At 46.9% G+C, this 18,673-nt stretch overlaps 1 protein-coding gene across 4 annotated transcripts in view; it reads right to left on the bottom strand.

Moving 5' to 3' along the window:
* Nucleotides 1-18,673, bottom strand: part of EFCAB12 (EF-hand calcium binding domain 12) — a 921,238-nt gene that overhangs the window by 415,526 nt on the left and 487,039 nt on the right. For all 4 annotated transcript variants that reach the window (XM_069643454.1, XM_069643453.1, XM_069643455.1 and 1 more), the window contains one exon: nucleotides 10,456-10,727. In XM_069643454.1, the coding sequence (XP_069499555.1) occupies nucleotides 10,456-10,727 (272 nt within the window). The remainder of the gene's footprint in view (nucleotides 1-10,455; nucleotides 10,728-18,673) is intronic.

Raw genomic sequence — 18,673 nt, 5'->3', positions numbered from 1 at the left:
GAGGAGCAGGCCCTAGAGGATAGCCAAATCCAGGATTTGGGGGCGTAAGCCGGGAGAGGAAGGAGAAAGGCGAACCGAGGGGGGAAGAGACAGGAGCGAATGAGTCAGGAATCGGACCTTATAGGGAGGGAAAAAGACAGTCCACGGTAGACCCCCGAGACTAAGAAGTGGGGTTGCGTGGGGGGATGTAAATAAGCGTATTATAATGCCGAGATAAAGTGTTAAACTGATATGTGAATGCTTTCTCCTGTATGCCTACTGAAAATAAACAAGTTAAAAAAAAAAAAGAACGCTGTCGCTCTCTGAGTAAGCTCAACACCAAAGCCGCGCTGACTGCCTAAACTGCAGCCTGAGTGCACGCAGGTAAGGGGAGAACCAAGGGGCCAATGTTCTAATGGGTTTCTTCCGCTTCTCTGCTCGTCCGCTGCCAGACTGAAGACGGAAGATAGCGCTAGTAAGGGGTCCGTAGTGGAGCTAATCTTGCTAGCCTCATAGTGTTTAAAGATGCAATTAAGCAATATCGGGGACTCCACTTGGGTCCAAACCCGAGAGAGACACCAAGAAGGCATACAGCTAGGAAGGACCGTGGGAACCGACAAAGAAGGGAATAACGTAGTGGTCAGTCCAATAAACCAGAAAAATGTAATGAGTTGACATCAATTTGTTCTCGGACAAGATAGGATCGAGAGTATGGCCTTGGCAGTGCGTAAGCCCGCAAACCAACTGATCTAAATTTAGATCAGGCATGGCAGTCAATATGTTGACTTCATGCGGTTCTGAAGAGTCATCAATCCACAGGTTAAAGTCTCACAACATAGTTAAGTGGGGGTGCTTTAAATGCAGAATAGCTACAAAGTCTGTAAAGTCAGTCAAAAATAAGGTATCATATGTTGGTGGACGATAAACTATTAGAAAGTTAGCGTTGAAGGTAGGAGAGAGTGAGATCCGTACTAACATAGATTCGAAGTAGCCACTCTGAGTGGCAGCAATAATATTACACTTCAGATGTTTTTTAAGATACACACCACCCCACCACCTGGGTGCTTAGCAACCCGATCAACATGCACAATAGAATATTCCACTGGAATCGCGTGGGATAAGTCAGGGGCCAATGCTTCAGACAGCCAAGTCTCAGTAATACACATTACATCAGGGTTGTAAGTGCCAAGCAGGTCGAAAATATCTAATTTGTGATGCACCAGAGACTGGGCATTACAAAGGAATCCAAATAAGGCTTGATTCTCCGAGAGAAGAGTTACAGCGAGAGGAAGTGGGCTGAGTTGCAAGTTAAATAGCCACTGGGAGCAAGTTGAGTTAAAACAGCTCTCAAATATTGGGACACCTTTGAGGTCGCTCGAGATGGAGCCGCCCAGACCCCGGCTGGAAGAAGGACGGCCTCCACTTTGGCGAGACTTCGGCAAGTGCCTGCTGCACGTTCAACGAGGTCTACCTTTAACTCTGCCCATTATATCACCTCAGTCCAATCACGGCCATGAGTGAAGGTGGAGAAATCAATGAGGGACTACGTACCAAGTGCCGGGTCAAGCCTGGCACCATCACCCGCAAATAGCACGTTATAGTTACAAGAAAAAAAAACCCAAAATTAACAAACTAACTTAAGAAAAAGAGAACTAAGATGTGTGCAAGTGGATTAAATTGATTCCTGAACCTAGTTCATCAAATAAAACAAAATAAATGTAATAATCAGAAATAATTATTGTTTTTAAAAACACATAAAAAGGAGAGCAAACACAGCATCTACCTTTCTTCAGCAAAGGAATCTTTCTGCTGAAGCCCCGGAGGAGCCAATAGCCTGCAAATGTCCAATCACGGACTGGTTCGAGTAACAATGAAGGATGGACTGGAAAAGCAGCCGTGAGTGAAGGAGGAGAAATCAAGGAGGGACTACGTACCAAGTGCCGGGTTCCCGCGGTAGTCCGGTGTTATGAGTCCAGGCACCCTCACCTGCAAATAGCACAGTATAGTTACAAGGAATTAAATCCCAAAACAAACAAACTAATTTAAGAAAAAGAGAAGATAAGATGCGTTCAGGTGGCAGGAGTTGGTGAACCTAGTTCACAAAATAAATAAAATAAGAAGTCCCATAATGCCAAAGAATTTCAATAAAAGCCTTTAACTAAAATCATGGCTAACTTGTGACCGAGTTTCATTCCTGACTTCTCAGACAAGGAAATATGTGCTGTGACAAATCTATGCTGTTCGTCCCTTCTCCCCAAAGGGGAGACACCCCTTTGGAGGCTATGGAGGAGAGCCGGCTAAGCAAGACCCCCCAGAGGGGTCTGGGAAAGTGGGACGTCACGGCGAGTGACCACCCCCCCCTCTCTTGGGGACAGGGACTCTCATTCTTATAAGGAACTCCCAGTCCAGACAACATTATCTGCCTACATTGGAATTGAAAAGACTGTGGCCCTCATTACGACCCTGGCGGAAAGTGACTGACCGGACCGCCACAGCGTAAATAGCGTTTCCGCCATTGCACGAAGGAGCAAAGTGCGGCCCATTCCGACCCATCGGGCACGAGCACCACGCCATGGCGGAAGTGCAAAGTCCGCGATGGCGGAAATGACCCCAAAACGGCCCACACCGCCGCCGTACGGCGCCCTAGGTGCAATACCGCCACCCCTCTTAGCGGTCACCGCAGTGTGCGCCTACCGGAAAGTACGGTGACCGGAAATATATGGAAACGGAAGTTAAAACATGGGCCCGGAACGGGAAACATCCCGCCGTACACCTATAAAACCACTAAAACCACACAACCACCAAAAACACTACCCTGAGACACACCCCAACCCGTCATCCACCCTAGCGAAACCAAGAAAAATGGGAAAAGTAGCGAAGAAAGCGTGCGACCGCAAGCGGCAGGTCCACTTCTCCCGTGAGGAACTCACCGTGCTAACAGAGACCCTCCAGGAGAATGCTGCCGTCGTCTTCTCCACGCAAATGACCAGGACGGCACTTGCAAACAAGAAGGCCATATGGGCTCTGGTGGCACAGCGGGTAAGTGCGGTGGGGACCGCACCCCGCAACCCACAGCAATGCAGAAAGCGATGGGACGACCTGCGGATACGCGTCCGCAGCATACTCTCTGCCAACCGCAACATTGCCACAGCCACCGGGGGAGGTCCTGAATCACCCATCAAGTTGACCCCCTGGGAAGAAATCTGTGCCTCCACCATCGGAATGGAGAGCATTGAGGGAGTCGGAGGGATGGAGAAAGGAGTGCAGACATCCGAAGATTCAGGTAGGTGGGCCAGATAAAACAATGCTAAATCCCCAATGTCCAATCATGCGAAGTACCATGTGTCCACATAGTGCAACAGAAACACATGTCCAGGAGAACGTCCACACACATCGGCCTGATAGCGCACATTAAAACCCACAATAAATACATAATTAATTAAAAACCCCTAAAACACGCACTACACGTGCAGCAGGCACACCCTAACTGCAGGCTGCCAAACAACTGCACCCTCACTCCACACACAAATGAAAGCACCTCCAAGGCCCCGACCCAAATCACCCTCAGGTACCACCCCAATGCATGTGATACAATGCCATTCCAATTTCCACAGACCCATAAATAACCCTCGCCCTCCTTTACTCCACCACAGGGTCCGATCCAAACGACGAGCTCCACGACACCCCTACCAGCACACCTGCAAAGAGGGCCAAGACCAACGGCCAAAGACCCTCCACCTCAGCTGCACGGATCAAGACACGGCAGCAGCACAAATCAGGTGGCAGCACAGAGGAGGGAACATCAACAGGCACCCCAGCAGCCAGCATGCCCACACCACCACCACCACAGGTCCCCCCAATGGATGCCACAGAAGGCACTGCCTCTGGTGGCAGCAGCACCATAGGTGACACCCCATTGATGGCAGCATGCACGGACACAGAAAACGGGGATGTCGAAGTCAGATCCATCCATGACCTGTCCCAATCCCCCTGTCTGTCCCATCCCGTACAACATGAGGATACCACGCAGGGGCACCCACAAGACGACGACTGGCCATCCCCCACAAGCCCCGTGGCAAGGCAACATGAGGTCAACAGCCCCTCTGTGACACCCCCGCAAATGGCCATGGCCCAGCAGAGGCAACAGTCCCTCGACCAGTTAATCGTGCAACAGCAGCGACTGGCCACGCTCCTCAAGGACCATGCCGATGAATGTGGGGGCACTAAGGCAGACATAGAAACATCAACTGAGACACTTAGGGCAGAAATGGAGAGAGGTACAGAGACACTAAGGGCACAAATGGAGAGTAGCACCGAGAGCCTGAGAGTCCAAATGGAGAGAAGCACCGAGAGCCTGAGGGGGGAACTGCATGCGACGTCCAAAGACGTATGTGCCGAACTTGCCGCAGTGCGCCGTGTGCTCACTGAGCTCTCGCAAACCCTTAGGGACATGCATGGACGTGAGCAGGCAGAGACATCATCCGTTGCAAGTTCCGTCCAGGGCAGCCCCCAACGTAGATCTGGGAGGAACCTGCGCTCCACAGGCAGGGGTGCCCCTGATACCGGCAGAGGGGGCTTGCAATAGCGACAGCCCACTGACAATGAGCATCTTTGGACACTGGTGTTCGGGGGGGAGGTAGGAGGGTGGAGGGGGTGTGTTGGGCTCACTTGGGTGGCGGGTCGATAGGGTGTTCAACATGATATCACATATGCCATAAACAGTGCACGATCAACCAATGAGATGTGTGGACATTGATCTTTGTGTACTAGGCCATCATAGGCGTACAGTCCATATTGTGCATGTACCAGACACACACAGTGCCACGAGTCCCGTGTCCATGTATCAGCCACCAGGCGTGAGTGCTAGAAGCATGCATCAATGAGATGCTGACGAATGTCACGGGCCTCCGGTGCCTCGCAGACTCCTTGAGGTGCTGCCACATCCCCACCCTCATCATGACCATCATCAGGTGCTTGCAGTTCTGCGTCAGGGGGCATGGGCACATTTCTACGTACGCACATGTTGTGGAGCATGACACATGCCATGACCATCTTTGCAACCTTCTCATGGCGGTACAGGAGTGCCCCGCCAGACCTGCTGAGGCAGCGGAAACGGGTCTTCAGTAGGCCGAATGCCTGTTCAATGACTACACGGGTACGTGAGTGGGCATGGTTGTAGTCCTCCTCATGCTGGTCCCGTGGGTTCCGGACTGGTGTGAGGAGCCATCTCTTCAGTGGATACCCAGCATCACCTGTATGTGGACGAGAAACGTATGATGTGGAATGCCATTGCTACGTACGCACACCCCCCCCCCTTCCTGCCAGGTCATTGCCGCATCACATACCCCACATCATCATGCATGAAATGAGACTCACCGAGTAGCCAGGATCTGTTCCCTGCGTGTCGCTCCATGTAGCGTGGTATTGTAGAGTTCCTCAAGACCATAGAATCATGGGTTGATCCAGGGAATCTGGCACAACAATGTGTAATGATCCTGTTGGAGTCACACACCATTTGTACATTCAGGGAATGAAATTGTTTTCGGTTGCGGTACTGGGCCTCCATGGCATGTGGGACGACCAATTCCACATGGGTGCAGTCGATGGCACCAATGCAACCCGGTATGCCGGCAAGTGCATGGAATCCCACTTTTGTGTTGGTAATTTCCTGCTCCGAGCGTGGTAGAGAGATGTAGTCGTCTGCGTGCTGCAGGAGGGCATCGAGCACTTGCAATAGTGTCCGTGAGAACAGTGGCTGAGAAATGCCATGCAACTGTCCGACTGTGTGCTGGTAGGTGCCTGTGGCCAGGAAGTGGAGTACAGACACCACCTTCAGTAGGGGTGGGATGGCGGTTGGGCTATCTATCATGCTGACAAGGTCAGCCTGTGTCATGTCCACAATGGCGGCTATGGTGTCCCGGTCCAAACGGTAGAGGGTGTGGATCTGCTCATCAGTGAGGTTGAACGGATGTGCTCGGAGGCGTGGGATTGCGGGCTGCCTGCGTGGTGGTCGTGGCTGTGCTGGCGGCCCTTGCTGGCCCTGCCTTGGCCTCCTCCTCCTCCTGCGTCTCCTCCGTGCGGCCGGTTGTAGTTGGTGTTCGTCTTCTTCTTGGAGTTGGAGTACTTGCAGTGCTATCAGGTCCCCCAGGGCCAACATCGCGAGTCCTGCCGGTAGCATTTCGGAGTGGGTGTGGTTGTGGGAGGAGACTGGGTGTGCAATTTATGAGTTTTCAGGCTGTATGGCCTCCACCTGTGGTGATTCATTCCACCTGTGCAAACTGCTCTCCCCTTTGGCCGAGCACGTCCAGCACACAACGCTGCAATTCGAGTAATGGCATCTGCTATTGCAATCATGTATTTGTACCCGACGGCCGTGTAACATTGGTTGATATGTTCATTCTGCTGTGGTCCCATTGTTTCACATACTATCTGTGCAGTCGCGAACAGACTTGTGAAGGGTCAGTGGAACGTAGTATTCGAGTAACGGTGGGCCCTCATGCATCACTGTACCGAGTTGCAACGACGGGCGGGGCGTCCCATTTGTGGGTGAAGGCAGTTGCCATTTTCACACACAGCCGCACTAGATGGATTAATTAGTGATTTCAAACGGCCACAGATGCCTCTTCGACGTGATGTTGCAAATGAGGAATTCGAAGGGCGGCGCTTTCGGTTTTCAGCTAGCGGCGAGGAGATGCCCACAGGTCTGACTGCAAATATAACGTTCTATTGTTCAATGTCCTTGAGACAGGGGCCATGGCGAGGGTGCAATGATTGATATGAATAGTTTGGGATGCGCAATAGCGACGTGGGCGATGAGGCCGGACATTCCCAAATACATGTTACTTCACAACACTGGAATTACGGGCTGGGGCACAGTGGATTTTGCAGGCTGCATAACGCACAGACTCAATGGAAATTTCACATGTTATGTGAGTATGGAAACAGGCGTTTGCATTACGGGATGAGGGAATGATGTATGGATGCATGGACAGATGATTTCATACAGAGTTTGCCATGTACAGGGCTTCTTGGAATGTATCCGCCTCCCCTGCGCTATGTGATGCAGGGCTGCCATAGTGGGACCATCGTCTATGTGGCCTTGTTGAGCCCTCCCTGTCTCGACGCGCCTTCAGCCACTTGTGTCCATGCACGTTAACATTCCCATCTGATGGATTCTGTTTTGACAGACGCATGCACAGGTACACTCGTTTGTGATGGTGTTTACACCTCGATATAGATGGTTATGAGTCGCAAGTGGTTTTGGGGTGGTGATGATCCTTTGGAGTGGGCTAGCATGCATATGGCTGTGGATTTAGTGTGATCATTGAAGTGAGTTGTTCGGATGTAGTTCTGATTGCCATTCTGTTCTTTTTCTTTTCTTTTGGTTGACAGGTATCTCCTCCCCTTTTGCCACTGCCATCTGTATGCCACTCCTGCAGATGGCTTTTACTCCCGACACCTGCTGCTTCGTGTTAATCAATGGAGCAGCATTACGATCTTATGGGACGATCGCCAATGGGCCACATGCCCTTACGCAGTACTGGTGGCTCGGAGCAACATTTCGGCCTTTCAGCTGGACTAGTGCCTCCCCATTGGGACGGCCCTGCGGTTCTGTGCGCTTCCATGTTGCCTTTTCGTACGTGGATGTGGCTCTGTGTACCATGATGGAACAGGGCGTCACACAAGTAGTGGCTGGTCATTTCTTGCGGATGCAGCCCACAATGGTGAAATGTGTTTTGGAGTTCATGGCCTAGTGGCTGTATGGGCTTGGTGATTTTGTTGTGCATTAAATTTCTATTCTGATTTGGCCCGTGTAGCGTTCTTCTTTGCAAGTGATGTGGCATATTCCTATTTGGGGAGCGATGTATTGGGAGGAGATCTGCATTGGGTTCCAGCTTCGGAGTCTAGTTGCGTGGTACTGTACTGGGCGCGTTTGCCTACGAAGCCCAGTGAGGTCAGGGATGGGGGCTGCCAAAATGACTGTTTGAATGTTGTCATGCTCAGGGGCGGGGGATTGGGTTTTGTGTAACAGATGCCGGTCAGCCAGGTGGACTGGTGGAATGATGTGAATTTCGGAATATTGCTGGTCACAGGTGCCTGTGTTTGCGTGCGTTTCGGGGGGGGGGGGACTGTGGTCATGTCCATTGGATTGGCTTCTGTATTCGTGCCATCTGTGCCCTGCTGCTCCCATTGGCCCCTCTTGTGTTTCTTTTGTTCGTTGGCATGCATGGGTGACTTGTACATTTCACTGGTTGTTGTGACTTCATTGCACCTACGGGGAGTTGTACTTTGTGGGCAGGGAGCGGTGTACAGGCACTCAGTGGGGCCGTTTACGGGTGATTCGCGATGCCGTACTTCTCACCATGGCGGAATGGTACATTCCGCCATGCTTGATGGCGTTAGGTACATGTCCGCTAGGGTCGGAATTAGCGTACCCTTGCGCCATGGTGGTATTTACGGTTTGGCATGGCGCGCGCGCGCGTACTTGGTGCAGTTAGCGTTGGCGTTCACTACGGTGTCGCTAATGGCTTCGTACTTTGCGGTGACGGGTCATAGTCGCACCGAGCGCTATTCGATGGCGGTATTGCATTTCCGCCATCGTTTTCCGATTTCCGCCAGGGTCGTAATGAGGGCCTGTTACTTCTATTTTGAATACTTCTCTTTTGAAACCACCAAACAGTGACAGTTCCTCTATCTCTTTGTTTTCAGGTAATGCTGGAGCTCACCGGAATGCCACCATCAAAGAGCATCAACAGAACCCTCTTATTTGTGATATCACTTTGAATTCACTGAATAGTGATGTTTCATCAAACTTTCTTGCTTTGGGTAATGCTGGATTTCATCTGAGCACCGCAGTCAAGGAAGGACACACCCCTTTCACCATGATTAGGTACTTAACCACAGAAGGAACTGGGAAGAAAGGGGAAACTGCTAGGCAGGGAGGAGACTGAATCATATGCAGAGATGTAGCTCTGTGAAGAGGACATCTTGGAGAGGTGGAGCCATGCTAGACTGCAAAGCCAGCGGTGTCCTAAAGAGCGAGCTTAATGCCAGCCGAATGCTGGAAGGATGGCATCCCATCCGGCCGAGAAGCCAGGGTCGAAGAGAGAGGTGGAGACAGGGAAGCGCCCATTTCCTCTAGTGGTGCAACCACAAGAAAGCCGTGGTAGGCCTGGAACCTAGCAACCGACGCCGAGCCCAGATCTGCGGGGAGAGTCCGAAACTCTGAGCTTCATGTCCGAAGGACATTAGCTGCCGAGATAAGCAGCACCAGGGAAGCGAACTCTCCCACAGAGAGACTACCATTGAGAGGTACAGATACTGTGAAGCAAAGCTGGGGAAGACTACAAGGTTTCGGGAACATGAGAAACCCGAGACGGCAAGCGCCCTGTGTGAATCAGAGCAAGAGAAGTATGTACGCTTTGTATCAAGGCTGGGAGAGCCTACGAGATTACAGGAGACTAAGAAACCTGAACAGGCAAGCGCCCCAGGGAATCTGATTGAAAGGAGATACAAACGCTTTTCATGTAAGCTGGGAAAGCCAACAAGGTTAGTGGACCCTGAAAAACCTGAACAGGCAAGCGCCCTATGTGAATCTAGTCAAGCTAAATACGAAAAATGTGCATCCAAGCTGGGAAAGCAGGCAAGGAGACAGGAACCAGAGAAAGCGGAATGGGAAAAGGCCCTATGCATAGAAATAGGAATGAAAGTAAGCAAGTTTGCCAGAGAGTCGTAGGACTTTGTGGAGTCCAAGAGCCTTGGGCTGGTTTTCCAGAGACTTTAAGAGAAACATCTAGAAGAACTTTGTCTGTCAAATAGCGACATCTGCCAGAAAGACGTGAACTGTTGTAGACTTGTGGTAAGAGGAAACAAGCTGAGGATCTTTTTATTTCAACGTCTGCAAGAAAGATATGAACTGTTGCACGTTTTTGAAGAATTTTGAACAATCTATGATATCCATGTGTTAGGCAGAAGTCTAACACAGAGTACTTGTCCTGGTCTCCCTCGTTTCTAGTTTGTTTTCTGAAGTGATAGGGCCAGGATAAGACCCAGGGAAACCTGTCTGCAAGTCAAACAAAAAACAGGAATGAGGAAGGGAGATGATCCTAATTATAGGACAATGAGGGGGACACTTAGGTAAAATGAAGGCTTACGTTTTTGAGAGGCCAGCTTGCTGTTTATCTTTTAAGTACAGATGCACCTCACATTATATAGACATGTTGCCAATGAAGAATCTTTCTATAGCACTAAATAACTGGCCCCATTGTTTAAGCGCTTCTGTTTTTTGACAACAAAGGAACTGCGGTATAAGTAGATAAAGTAATTTGCCTAAGATCATAAAATATGTTAAAGTGGCAAAACCTGGAGTATAATTTTGGTTCCCTTCGCCCAGAATCAATCAATTCTTATCTAAGCACATATCCGACAACCATTTTGGAGCTAGCGGGCATTAGGTCAATGCAGGTGTACACAAACCTTTCCTTTTCGTCTCCTCTCTCGATACATTTTACCAATCTCCTCCATGTCTTCGTAGGTCAGTGGTCGTCCCTCTTCTAGGTTTATTGGGGGCAACTCTAAGAGCATGGACCTTCTTGCAGAGCTGCTGCGCATTTCCAGAGACACAGGACTTTGGACTGATGAACGATCATGTGAGCTGGAAACAGATCTTGGAGGGTCAGCCAGTGGCTGCTCGTTATTTTCTGAAGCAACTTCATAGGCGCGGATGCTCATGGATTGTCCACTAAGTCCTTGAGAAAAGAATAAAAAGAGAGTGAAAAGCACTGCAAGTCTTCCTGAACTCGAAGGAGTTACCCAAGTCTTAGCAGACTGTAATTTATCCTCCAAAACCTTTAAGTGGGAATAATATGTGCCATAAAGAGATGTGCATTTTTCGGCAATTCTTCATCTTAAGTCATAACACTAACTGGGAAAAGAACAATTATTTGTAGGGAAAACCACTAGTCCTAAGATTATGGCGAGTAAATATATCCTTTCTGCATTCTTACTAAAACGGGGAAATCCTGATGGGTATTTAGATTGTTGCAGAAATAATTGTCTACATGGAAACCATTACTTACCGTTTTGAATGCAGTTTGGTACAAATAACCAATGTATAAAGAAAACTAACTTAAATCAGTTTTTAAACATTTTTTATTGAATTTGGTTTAAATGAAACCTTTACAAACAAAGAGCATGAGAAACAAAAACAAAAAAAAAAGAATTCAATAGACTTACATATTAAACAAACCGTAACAAATCCATTTACATTGTTTACAAAGACAAAACATTTAATATTCTAAATTTGAATAAAATATCAAAATTAATATACACAACGAAGGCCAAAGAAAGCTTTTCATAAAATACCTTGGATTTTCCATAAAATCGAGTGATAAATCACAGCTAAAACAGCTTAAAAAGAATACTTGTAATAGAAGTAAAACCAAAAATTACTCATTTAAAATCAATATGAGTGGACACAGGATTATTACTCTAAATTAAGACCTTTAATAAAGCCTGATAGAGCTAAGTCTTTGTGTACATTTTCAGTATTCAGGCAACACTTCCATATATTGGGATCGATAAGTCCCAGTCTAAAATTCAGAAATGGTTCCATATACTTGGTCCTACGTGGCTTTTATGCCCCACATTCAAGTACAGGTGCTTCGCAGTTTCCAAGCTGGCATTACAAAATCTACACATATTTTCAGCCTTAGTAATTAGACTTCTCCTAAATAAAATGTAATTAGTGGGAAGCAAGTTCAAGCAAAGCCTTAATAGAATACCCCAGTGATATCGATTTGGGAATTGGTCAAACAGTATAGATAACGTTCCCCGAAATCTATGCTCATGTGATAAATGGCTCAAAGACGAGTATGAGTGGAATAAATCGGTTCTTTTTACCCAATCGAATTCAAATAATGCCCTTTTGACTTTAGTTGGATTATTGATTAGTGTCGTGATCAGAGCCAATTTTCAATAAGATTACTTCACATCTACTTCCAAACTGAGTAAGATATTGAGGATTTGCTTGTAACATTTTTTAGGGTTCATAACCGCACCATGAGTCTCCTATAAAGAGCAAGAAATCAGTGAAACCGGTTTTGAGTAGAGCAACAGCATCCGCCACTCAACCCTAGCCAATAGTGATGTGACCCCAAGGTCGAACTGAATCCTTGCTAGGGGTACAGCATTATCAGTAATGGATCATGTATCTTAACTGATAACTATAAGTGTATGTATTTGTTGGCAGGTTTGGTAGAAGTGCCATGCACTGTATAAACACCAAGCAAAGGTAGTCCCATTTCTAGGTGGCTTTACAAAGTAACAAGGTTATATGAGTGGCAAAGTGGTTTGTCAAGAGCATGGGGCGTGAAGACATTAAGAAGGGGCACCAACTAACATAATAACATACATACACAGACATTCTGTACAGTTAGACATTTTTCTTTGGGTTTGTTGCTATGGAGACAGGTCTTTACATTGGTGCACCATTGCAACAATGTAAAAGTACTGGTGCCTTGTTTTTAAAAAAAGTACACAAGCTACAAATACTAAATAGATGTGTTACATCGTAAAGTGTAGAGTTGGTGGTTGGGTAGTGATACAGATAGATGACGCAATGTCGCTGGTGGAGCCTCAGCTTTGTCTAGAATAGGTCCGACAGGAACAGCTTTGATATCAGTTCAAAATGCATTCCAATGGTGAGTGGTAAAGGGGCAAAATTGAAGGTTGACAGCTGGAAACATATGAATTATTTATAACCACTAACATTGCTCTGGACAACTCTCCAGGTCATTGTTTTTCAGCCTGCCATGCAATTAGAGAAAGTCAAAGACCATATGTAAATCAGGCTTGGCACCATCTAAAACTATTAGGATCAATCCTGTCTGAGAGCACAAGCAACTCCAAAAATATTTCAACCTGACTAGGCATCATCAGTGAGGTGTAGTTTGGATCTTTAGTCACAGAAGGCTTAGGACACATGTCTGGGCATGCCCCACTCGGGGTGAAAAAGCAAAACTGAAGATTGATGGCTGAAAAGTTTTCAATTAATCACAACGACTGGCATAGCTCTGGGGAACCCTCCAGACAATTGTTTTTCTTTTTCAGTCTGCTATTCCATTACAGAAATGAAAATATCATATGCAAATCAGACTTGGTCCTTCCCTAAAAGGGCCAGCACAGCCAAAAATGCTAGGTCGCATCACCCCTTCTGCACACTACCATGAGCACAATGTACAGGAGAAGAAATGGGAGAAAGCATTAGTAAGACGTGTTGAAGCTTTGGCAGCTGAGAGCCCAAATAAGAGATTAGAGAGAAAGAGAGAGAAGCTTGGTAGTGGGGGTCTGGGCCATTTGAAGAGTAAGGGATTTTGCATGGAAATACACCTGACACAGTGATGAAATGCAGAGGTAGAAGACGGTTTTAGAGATTGGATGTGCCAAAGTTGAGTATTTTACTGAGGGGAGCATAGGAATAGATAGGGAGGCCCATGGTTAGGCTGCAGCAGTTGTCAATTCTACTGGGAGCCACAGTGGAGATATGATTTTTGGCGGAGTAGTCCGTTAAGTAATATCAATAGTAGTTCACTGGGTGGATTTCAATATATAATTATTCAATGAATAAGGTAAATTACAAAACAAATCAAGCAATTATGAAAAGAAAAACATCAGGAATAACAATCTAGAATTATTATTATTCTTTAAGGTATTTATTGAACACAGACCTAGCTCAACGGAGCTCAACTGAGCGCTTTACATGTCATGGGGGAGGTACATAGCGAGAGAAGGAGATTGCAGTGGCTCAATACAAGGGACTGGGGAGTTAACGAGGGAGGGTGGGAAATTTGGCAGCAAGGGATCTACAAGCAACCAAAGGAAAACCAGGGAGGAGCAGAATACAGAGTCTCGGGTTAGGTGGGGAGTGAAGGGTGTCGGGTTCTAGGTTTTAGGGAGAAGCAATTTCCTGAAGAGAAGGGTATTGTGCTCCTTCCTCAAATTTAAAAAGCGAGGGGATGAGTCTGGTATTGACTTTCAGAGGTCCCAGAGTCTCAGAGCATAGACACATTTATGGCTTGTCTTCTCGTTCTTTCCTTCCTGCACTAGCGTCTTTGCTTAAGGTAGACAGTAGGCCTTCGGAGATGCTGTGCTTCTCAGTGAGATAGCTTGGGGACTTGGTGGCAACGGCCTTAAGAGATGTTGCAGTAGCATTTGAAGATGATACTTGCTTGCAGCGGGAGCCAGTGCGGTTCAGTGAGGGTTGATGTGATGTGGTCGAATTTGCAGAGAACTTTGATGAGTTGTGCTGCAGCATGAATGACACATCTCAGGGGTGCTAGGGTAGTCACCAGATGACCTTCCAGGAGCGTATTGCCACCGCCCAGGTGGGAGAAGACCAAGGCTTTGCAATAGATCTGAAGTTGTTTGCTGAAGGGCTTCATTGTTTACAGGAGGGAAGTTGGTACCAAGCCTTTTGTGTCTTCTTTGTTATGCACTCTTTGAAGAACAGGTGCCTGTCAATGTAGAACCCAAGGGACTTGACGCAAGTGTTAAGGTGGGGTATGAAGCCTTTCAGGTTCATATCAGAGAGTCAGTTTTGGATGTCAGTTGTTGGTCTACAATATGAATTTGTCATGGAGGGGTTGAGTTTCAAGTAAGCAGTGACATTCTGGGCTGGCTGGATCAATGTGAGGCAAGCATTGGACCTGTGGATGACATTGGAGGATATCTTGACGTAGAACATAGTGTCATCTGTATACTGGTGGGTGTGGATGTTGTGTGGAGCCAGGAGGGATTACGAATGGTTAAAATTATAAGTTGGAGATCACGGGGGGAGATGATGGATCTTTGCGGGACTCCACAGGTGATGGGTAGAATTGGGGATCACAGTCACATTTACAAGAATGAGGTATAGAATATCATAATACTTAATAAAATAATGTTCATATTTACAATGTATACACTGTAGCACACCACAAACTGAAATGTCTCATGACGTTGATAACCGGTGTCATTATTAACCAAGTTAATGGTACTCAATTTATTGATCTCTGAAGGATGAGGGGTGTATAAGGCCTTGCTGGAATTCAAACATCCGTCATCAGGATGCATAAAGATACTTGAGGTAAGGAAAGACATTGTTGAGCTATCTTAACTGCATACTTCACTGAGATATCCTAAAGTTATTCCACAGACCCCTAGCAAATGAGAAACTACACAGAGCCTTAGAAGGCATCCCCACATCCAACAATGCAAAGGGTTTCTCTTTTTGTTTAAAATAATGTATATGGCCATGGTGGCATCCATTTTTCTCAAAACTACACATTTAACTAACATCGAGTGCTCATCGTACTGAACTCCTTGCGAATGTTCCTCTGTTTTGTAATGCTGGTCCTTAAAGGTGTAGGGGTGGTCTTGTCTCTCACTCTTATCTCTCTGGAGTTGATGCGTTTTTCTTTGCACCTTCGACCTGTGATCCTTGTAGTTTCTCGCCCGGTCAGGTCATTTACCCCCTTCCATTGCAACCTCTCTCGGCAGGTGTGCTTTTAGGACTTCTTCCTGTTGTGTCTAGTAGGCAGGGTTTAATTGGACTTCTTTACACTGCGTCCGAATTCTGCTGAGCCAATGCCTGTGTCCGAATGCTCCTTTAGATCATTGGTTTGTCTCGTCCTTCCTACTCAGGCAAAGGGATCCATGCCAGCCTTCTTAAACCACCTTCTCGCGGTTTGGGTTTCTACCAGATACACTTTCTCCTCTTTCTGATGGAGTGCTTTCTATTGTCCTTGCTTGTTGAGCCCAACGCAGATTCTTCTATTTCCACAGGCCGAGAGTTGATTCTGGGAGTGCCATTCACCTCGCTTAGCTTTTCTCTCACCCCTTCCCTATATGGTGCCATTCAGAGGTTTGTAGGGGAGGCCTGTTGGTGTGTGTGTGTGTGTGTGTGTGACCAGGTCCTCCGCCTGTTTCCCAGAAACCCCAGGCTAGTTTCCTCGGGTGGGCGTTGTCACCGCGAGCCAGTGTATAAAAGGCATGGACAGTATGATCACCTTCCACTGGTCCGTGCTGCATGAAAGGGAACTGTTACAAAAGCCCCTACTATGTAGCAAAAGTCACAAAGCCCCGAAAGGAAAAAACAAACACTTCACTTTTTTCCAGAGTCAATTTAATTCACAAGCCAGGGTTATCCTTTGTCCTGACACTATTTCAATTCAACTGGCAGTACCAAATGAGTGATTCAAGATCCCTGACAAGACGTTCTTGGAGCTCCGGAAGGCCTGTGCTTCATACAATGTTGTAAACTCGCAAGACACGCCATGAACTCCGAAAACCCATGACTGATGCATACTTCCAAGTTTATGATTTCCCAACCACAGGTTTATGAGTCTGGGAGATTGGTATATTGCCGATGGCGCACTGTTACAAGACCACCACGTGCCAACAGTTGTTATACATTCAGGAGGTTTGAATTTACGAAGGGAGTTTCCAGACAGTTAATCGCATGGTGTGAGAACAGGAGACCTGGGCCCTGCACAGGCAACCCTAGAGTGGGGCAGAAAGGGAGAGCTGGAATCAAATATGTGGCGATCAGGATAAATGAATGCTTTTTCTGGCCAGCAGGACCAAAGTGAGGAATTAAAAGTGGGACAGAGGAGGTAAAAGATGGGGGTCAGAGTGAGGAGATGGAAAAAGACAGAACAGGAGTGATGCAGCAGACCAGATAGGCCCTGTGCAGGACTAACGGGTGGGAGGAGGAACAAGACCAAGGCAAGAAGGTCAGAGGTAGAAGAGTCAGGGCTAACGAGCATATGAGATCCCAAGTTTGGTGGAAGAAGGGAGACCAGCTGTAGGATAAGCAGGGGTGGTAGGAGGTGGCAGCAAGGACCCCAAGAATCAGCTTAGTTTACCCAAGCAGAAATACCACCTTTTGAAGGAAGCAACAACATGACTGATCAAGAGGTTTTTGTGGAAGCAGGACTGGCGAGAGGATTTGTAAACTCCTGAGAAACCTGCTACCGAATACTGTGAGACTTCAAGAGTTCGAGAACCCCTGGGAAACCTGCAACACCACTTGGAATGGTGAGGCAGCGTCACACCCAGTGGGAGAGACTTGTTTTGCTTTCTTCAGGTATCTATGATTTCTCCCTTTTGTTTTGTGAAAAAATAAATATTAAGAACTACACGTTTCTGTCTTTTGTCCTCCCGTGTTGGCCTGCTTATAGGGCCATCCTCGCAGAATCTCCAAAGGTGATCCTGACAAAAATAAGAAAAATAACAGTAAGCCCTCTTTCTAATGGGAAACCTCTATAAGGCAAACAGATATTTTCCATATTCCTTTTGAGATCACTTACTGCGGTATGTGTATTAAAAAAGTGCACTGAAAACAATGGAACTTAAAAGGCCCTAAGGAAATCTAAGCATTAAAAACTATCAGCAATTTCCACTTAAAGTGGGAGACACACGTGTGTTATGGGCTGACTTTGCCTTGAGCTATTATTCCAAAGGGAATTCCCTAAAGATGCATGCGAAAACCAAAATAATGACCATTGGCAAAGTGAGTTATGCATGGCAACTATGATGGGCCATAGATGGATTTATAAAATCGCAAGTTAACGATTCTATATATTTAGGTGCCCGTTGATTTAGGGATACATCCAAAGTCAAACTAAAATTACAGAATCATCCCAAAAGCATGGAGTACGTTCTTGATGATCAAGAAATGTATCAGCACTAAAGGAGGGTTCTTTATTGATGGCCTAATTGAAATCTGTAAAGCAAGTATTGTACCGGGGGTTCTCTACGGTCTTTTTTATAAAAAGTGTTATTGCTTTCCGTAAATTTCAAATCAACAGTCAAAACAAACAACTCAAACAGTAAGTTTATCAGTACAAACCCGCTAAGAATTCCCAGAGCCAGTCTCTGTGTACCCTCCATGTTAAAACTGCCCTCACCCATCACCCCATACTACCCTGTCCCTCATTGTCTGACTTCCACTCCGCAGCGGGCTATTTTTCCTCTCTTCTCTCCCAGCAGGTCTTCCTCAAACCCTTGCTTAACACAATTCCATCCATCAAGCCCACATATTTTCGAATTTGTGGCGGCAACCCCTTTCCCTGTGGACCCTTTTTCCAATTCTCCACAGTGATCCATCCCCTCATGTCATCTGTGTATATTTGGAGGTGTAGAGGTTCCCCACCCTGATGCCACACTTTTCTACCCATCATCACGGTGGTCCTGATTAGGCATTTTTCTTTAGTACTGTACTCTCGAGTCCCACATATGTGCAGAAGAATCAGTTTTGGGGCAGTCCGGCAATGGTGCACTCACTATCCCGGACAGCTTGTCTCTAAACAGTTCCCAAAAGGGCTTCACTTTAGGGCACTCCGATAGCATATGGAAGAAAGAGCCCACTCCTACCATGCATTTCAGACACAGGGTATCAACTGCCCTTCCTATCTGGTGAAGTCGAATCTTGCTATAATATACTCCGTGCAAATTATTATACTGTATTAAACGCAATCGCATGGTTATGCTCGCTTCTCTTGGCGAGCTCAGTGTCTCAACCCAGTCTTCCTCTTCCAATGTTCCTTTGATGCCCTCCCATTTCACTCCCAAGTATCAATAAAGATTTTGACGTGAACCTATTCAGCATCTGATATATCTGTGTAATTGCCTTTCCCCTGATTTCCTGATCGAA

Source organism: Ambystoma mexicanum, chromosome 2p (assembly GCF_040938575.1).
Source record: "Ambystoma mexicanum isolate Mex_15411 chromosome 2p, UKY_AmexF1_1, whole genome shotgun sequence".
NCBI classification, from domain to species: Eukaryota; Metazoa; Chordata; class Amphibia; order Caudata; family Ambystomatidae; genus Ambystoma; species Ambystoma mexicanum.
The sequence above is the reverse complement of the archived record's forward strand: the minus strand, read 5'-3'. Positions and strand labels throughout refer to the sequence as shown.